Raw genomic sequence first — 6,734 nt, forward strand, 5'->3', positions numbered from 1 at the left:
CTAAAATACGATTCAAAATTTATCGATGAGTTTTGATGAAAAAAAAAACATTTTTTTTTTGTTTTTTTAGTTAGATCAATTTGAAACAAAAAATTGATTAAATTCAGGAAAAAATATTTATCCGTAGTCTGCTTTCGTGAGTCAATAGAAATTATTGGAAGTTTGGCAGCTTGTTTCTTTATTCAGGCACATTCAAATATAAAAAAATCTACTGGGATCCTCGATGTATTTAAAGTCTTTAAAAAAGCTAATAGAAAAAAACTCCCTAATTAGACCTTGAGTGTTAATTTGACACTACTCGCTTAACCCTAATCCGCTCATGAGTGTCAATATGACGCTATTGGAAGTTTTGAGGCTTGTAACTTTATTAGGGTGCACCCAAATGAACAAAAATCTTCGGGACACTCAATGAATTTTTAAAATCTTTAATTTTGAATCATTACCTTCTTAATGGACGCACCCTGAAAGCCCAGAAAAAAATCTCAAATCACCCCTTGAGTGTCAATTTAACACTCCTCGCTTAAAACCGCTATTTATATCTCTCTTATTTCTCAACCGGTATTCACAAAATTTATAGTTTTTAAACTTCGTAATGTAACTCAAATATGTATGTTTTTCAGACAATATTCAGCAACATTGTTGTTGCTGCAACAACACTTCAGTTTTCCAAGAAAAAAAACTCGAATTCGAAAATAAACTGTTGATCAGCTACGGAATGCTAGAGATAAATTTACTTAGTATCCAAGAAAGCTGAAGTCAGATGCTGTATGTTGCGCACAAGTATATTTTTTTGAGAATTTTTTTATGATCATGACCACATAAAAAACAAAAATAGTGGTGTGGTAATCTTGCGTTAACATACCAACCACAGAAATATCTGTATTAGCACAGAATTTTGTTAAAACTTTGTCACAGAATCTGTGTCACAGATTACAGAATTATTGAAATTTTCACAGAATTCAGAGATTTTCTCAATATTGCACAGATTTTCAAAATTTTAAATTTTTATATCACTTTTGACTTTTTATTTTTTAACTCTAATTCGTGAAAATTTGTAAATAAGGTAATGTAAATGTAATTTTTTTCTATTAAAACTGTAAGTAATTTCAAATTTGTTGATGTTCCACACACGCAGAGAAAATTAGTGAATCGAATAAAAATAAATACATTTTTGAATCAAGGTTCCATTGTCTGTGATTCTAGCGTTCTTTGAATCTAAATCTTATTTCTTTGATTCCAACCATTTTTCTATCGATACGAAAAAAAAATATTTCAAGTTAAAGTAAAAAAATCGAATCGATGTACTGTACTTTAAATCGAAAGAAAATTATTCGTGCCTGAATCAATGACAAAATTCTTTGATTTTGATTCAATTTTATTTGAAACATTCAATGATGGAAAACATCATGCCGGAAAAATCTCAATAGCGTGGAGGATTTCACAGCAAACCGAGCGTCACAGAAAAACGTAACAGAATTTTAGGATCAAAGCACAGAATTCAAATTTTTTTTGTCGAAAACACATTTTTCTTTGCCAACTTACTTCCATCTTCCAGCTTTCTTGAACCCTGAGTGAAATTTTTTGAGCATTTCGTAGCTGATCTACAGTTTTATTTCCAAAGCATGTTTTTTTCGGATTTTTTTTTTGGACTTTGAATAACGGAAAACTGAAGTGTTCTAGCTGAACATTTTATGAAAATCATATTTGAGTAAAGTAACTCAACTAGGTTTTTCAAACAATATTCAGCTACAACTCTTCGAGTTTCCGTTATTCAACGTTTCAGAAAAAAAATTGAAATAAATCGAGAAAACATTCTTCTGAAAAAAATAGGTTGTGGATCAGCTACGAAATGCTCAAGCAAAGCTGGATTTTTTTAAAGATCATGATCACATAAAATGTGAGAAAATGGCGTAAAACCGTACTTTGCTCTGGATTTTGAGAATATCAACGCAAGATTTTCTAAATACGTTTATATTCACCAGAGAGGCCATTTCATACCGGTTTTAGTGAAAAACATTAACATGAAGACATACATTAAAACTTTTTTTCTAATTGCGGACCGAATCCTAAAAACTGGCTCAATGGTTATACCACAGAGAACAAACGTACAAGCTCGAATAAGAAATCTTCAAAAAAGTGTGTACAATTTCAAATGCTGACATCCAAAAAATACGTTGAAAATTGACTTGAAACAGTGCCATCTTTGCACCGTTCAAAAGTTACTGATCAAATTTTCAAGTGCCCAGTTTTCGATAAGGCGTAATCGTATATGAACTCTTTAATAATTAAAAATACTGCCGCTCTAAAATAGACGAGTTCAATTTTTTGCTTGATAAATGCAATAAGAGTTACTTTTGACTGGACAGAATTTCACTTCCATTATTTTATTCGGTATTTACTTATTGACATTTTTCGGTGGATGAAACAACTTTTTTTTAATTTCCATAACGTTTCGGGTTACTTTTCTTCACCCAGAGTAACCCGAAACGTTACGTAAATTTAAAAATAAAAAAAAAGTTGTTTTACTCACCGAAAAAACGAATTAGGTAAAAACCGTATAAAAAGTACCTACCAGTGATAAACTTTTATGAATTTCTTTATTTTTGCACTACTGAGGCAGTCGAAATAAACCCTTTTTCAATAAGTTTATGCACTTCTTGAAGGGTTATCGTCTATATATCCAGTCAATTAGGAACATTCTTTACGATCAGTCTTACTCATCAGAACTGATTCTAGACATCTCAAAGCGGATTACTTTGAAGTGTCACTTTTGCATCCCATTGTCCAAAATTCAGAACTTCCAGCTTGAAGGCAATAGCGATTAACTTTTAAGATATTTTTCCATTATGCAAACGAATGAAAGTGTTACGAAACTTTAACAGTAAGTTTCTTGAAACATGCCAAATAGTTCATACGACCTGTTCAAAACTGACCAAAATTTTGTTTTTTTTTTTCAGTTTGGTTTTGACAGTTCTCTTCGGTGTGTTTGGAGACATCTGGTGGCCCAGCCAAAAAACCAAAAATTGGATCAAATCGATCGTTGGCAATTTTACACAAGTTTCGGAGGCCAGCTTGTACGTCTGTTCTCTGTGGTTTTACTTATACAGTAGCGTTTATAAAATAATGAAATCGGTCTCCCATTCCGCCCCCCAAATATCCCCTTAACTTTGCGACACTGCTTTTGAATATTTGAGCTAATATTTTGAGCAATTTCAAATTTTCGTCATTTAGGAAGTATCACTTTTGCATCCCATTGTCCAAAATTCAGAACTTCCAGCTTGAAGGCAATAGCGATTAACTTTTAAGATATTTTTCCATTATGCAAACGAATGAAAGTGTTACGAAACTTTAACAGTAAGTTTCTTGAAACATGCCAAATAGTTCATACGACCTGTTCAAAACTGACCAAAATTTTGTTTTTTTTTTCAGTTTGGTTTTGACAGTTCTCTTCGGTGTGTTTGGAGACATCTGGTGGCCCAGCCAAAAAACCAAAAATTGGATCAAATCGATCGTTGGCAATTTTACACAAGTTTCGGAGGCCAGCTTGTACGTCTGTTCTCTGTGGTTTTACTTATACAGTAGCGTTTATAAAATAATGAAATCGGTCTCCCATTCCGCCCCCCAAATATCCCCTTAACTTTGCGACACTGCTTTTGAATATTTGAGCTAATATTTTGAGCAATTTCAAATTTTCGTCATTTAGGAAAAATACTGTATTTCTCTTCTTTGTCCAAACAGTGGTGTTCGAAATTTGCTAATACGTTGAACTAGCCTGTATAAAATTCATGAAAAAATACCGAGCTAGCAACGAATTAACGGTAACGGAATGAGTTAAAATATCTTGGTTTCGTTTATACATATATGTCACTTCTCATAACTCTCATGAAAAATGATCTCAATGTACTCTTTTTGGCGTAGTACGTTATGGTAATCCTAGTGTAGATGGATGTGACTCCTAGTACACGCTAGAAACTTACTCAAATAAGCTCAAATAGGTCAAAGTGCTTACTTAAAGATGAATGAGGATCAAACTTTGTAATTCCTGATGTGATCAGTGAAAAGATGAAAAGTGAACTATTCTAAGTAATGAATAAATTCATAAAATGCTGTATGAAGAATTTGTTTATACCAACTTAAGCAAATTTGTTACAATTAAAAAAAAAATTAACAAGATTGATTGAGATTTATAAAATTTCATCAGTTAAAAAACTACTATCTGATCTACAAGAAATTTGTTATAAATTTTTAATAAATGAGTAAATGTTTTAAAACTTAATCAATCGTAGAAATCAATAATGACTATGTAGGTCTAGCATTGTAAAGGATATTTTATGGAATGAATGTTTTTAAGTTTTAAGGAATTAACGCATCGAGTTATAATTTTGTACGAAAATGTGCATCGAAAAAGAAATGTCTGCATTTCAATTCCTCCAGAAAATACAGCTTGAAATAAGCTTGAAATTTGAAATGTTTCTCCAATTTTTTAATGAAATTTTTATTTCATACAAAATTTTCTCATAAAAAATTGTTTTTTTATTGTTGCCGTAAGTATTCTTTCATAAACTTTTTGTAAGAGTTTCTCTTCTGAAACACTTATAAATGATTTTTCAGTAGATTTCGAAAGAATTTTTAGTGACTTGTTTAATCTAGTGAAACTTGGATTATTGTCTGAAGTTATTTCTAAATAAGCTTAGCCTTATGTACGTAGCTTATGTGAGTGTATTGATTATAAAGAGTCCCTCAGATATGCATAAATAAACTTTTCAGAAAAAATCACTGATGGAGTTTAGGTAAATATGACTGCCCTTTTATTGGACACTTCAATGTTGTTTTGATTAACTGTCCTAAAGCTGACTAAATTGAAATGTTAAATTAAAGATAAATTGAACAAGGAAGTTATCCCACAAACAAAGTTGTTCTTCAACATTCGTTTGTATTAATAAAACAAAAGTTGAAGTACGATTATTCCAAAAATACCCGACAAAACCAACAAAAAGGAAAATAAAAAGAAAAATCAATGAAAACATTACAGCGATATCATGTTCTCCCAACATCTGTAAACAAAGTGCGAACCGGCAAAGCCAACGCATGCGTCCAATGTTATTTCACACCCGACAGCCAGCCAGCCCTTGACAATTGAGGCAGCTTCATCAATTGCATACAGCCGATGTGTGCTAGTTTCTAGTTGCAATTCCCACGTCAGCTGATCTGGGGCTAGCACAAACGTAAACTAAGTATCTGTTTAGGTACCACAATGAGATTGTTAGTAGAAACGCTCAGAGGCAAATCCACGAAAATGCTTCGACTGCGGATGATCCGGTTTTCCCGATTCAAACTTCTGCTTTTGTTGATACTTTGTGTTGCATTTTACTTCCTGGCTCGATGGCAGATAGTTTCGCATAGTAAATCTTCGGAATCGCGATTTCTGCACACCTGCAACGTATCGGACTCATATAGAATCGAGCTCGAAAGGCTGTTTGAAAGGTAAAAGAGTGATCGAATAGTTCAAGGCAAAAGTGTTAACGATTTCCCCTTTTTTTATTTTCAGAGTACACAACATACTTGAGGAGCAGCAAATCATTCACTTCCTTTGCTACGGTACCCTATGGGGACAGATTCGAATGGGTCGATTGTTACCGTGGAGGAAGAAAGCAGATTTCTGTGTGCTCAATGAGGAGCTGGTAACCCGGGAAGAGGCACGCTTTCTGCGATATTTCATCAATCAAGATCTTCAAATTTACTACGTACACTCCGAGGGCGTGTACAGGATATTCGTGGATGACCCAGAAACAGGACCCTACGTCGAGTTGATCGTTTTCCAGCGGGATGATATGGTAAAAATTTTGAAATTGAATTTGTAGTTATACTAACTTATCCAAATTTATCTTTTAGCAATCGATGTACAAGCGAATCGGCTGGAAGCGGCGCCTGATGCCACCGCACTGCGATTGGACTCCGTCGCTGGACTGCTTCCCGGTGCATTTGCTGCAGATTCCGCTGCCACAACGTCGGCTGGGTCAGCACATCTACAGCGTTCCGATGGGAGGCATCGAGATACAGAAGTATCATTACAGCGAGAACTGGTGGAAAGATATTAGGGTTTTCAATTGCTGAGTTTAGTTACAGTTAAATAGTTGTTCGTTAGTTTTTTTTTATCGCAATGAATGATTCAGTACCATGTGATAATATTTAGAAGCTAATTTATGGAATTTTCTGTTAATAAAATTGTTAAGTCTTATTGAGGTTCGCTCGATTCATTATAAAAAAAAGACCTCATATCTTCTTGTTACATGTTTTCTGTTCTGACATCCTTTGGCGATCCCGCCATTCGACATTCGACATGTATTTTTTGAACTTTCCTAAATGCATCGATATTGATTTAACTCTTAGTTTCATAAAGACAAATTTGCAACAATTAATATTTGGAGAAAGTGAAAAATCATAATTTATTTTATTTTTTTTTCTTAATGTACACATCATTTCCGACTGTTTAAAATGCTTTTTAAGAAAAAAAAAAAACATGAAATGAAGGGTTAAGTGAACGCATGTGACGTCACACATGAAAGTAAACCAACGGTGTCAACCATGATTACCACCGGATTACCACGAGCTCGATTATGAATTTATAGTGAATTAATGTGAATTGGCCATTGGGTAACGGCACTGGTCAAATCAGCCCGCTGTTGCTGATCAGCATTCTACTGTCAATCAGCTGACTGCTCTTTGAAGAATCT

General features: G+C 33.6%; 1 protein-coding gene across 1 annotated transcript; it reads left to right on the top strand.

Moving 5' to 3' along the window:
• Positions 1 to 5,122: 5,122 nt before the first annotated feature.
• On the top strand, positions 5,123 to 6,219 carry LOC129757191 (uncharacterized). Its single transcript, XM_055754322.1, has 3 exons — positions 5,123 to 5,484; positions 5,549 to 5,834; positions 5,893 to 6,219. Exons 1-3 carry the CDS (start codon positions 5,255 to 5,257, stop codon positions 6,112 to 6,114), a joined length of 738 nt encoding a protein of 245 aa, XP_055610297.1. The 5' UTR covers positions 5,123 to 5,254; the 3' UTR covers positions 6,115 to 6,219.
• Positions 6,220 to 6,734: the final 515 nt, after the last annotated feature.

Source organism: Uranotaenia lowii, chromosome 3 (genome assembly GCF_029784155.1).
Source record: "Uranotaenia lowii strain MFRU-FL chromosome 3, ASM2978415v1, whole genome shotgun sequence".
NCBI lineage: Eukaryota > Metazoa > Arthropoda > Insecta > Diptera > Culicidae > Uranotaenia > Uranotaenia lowii.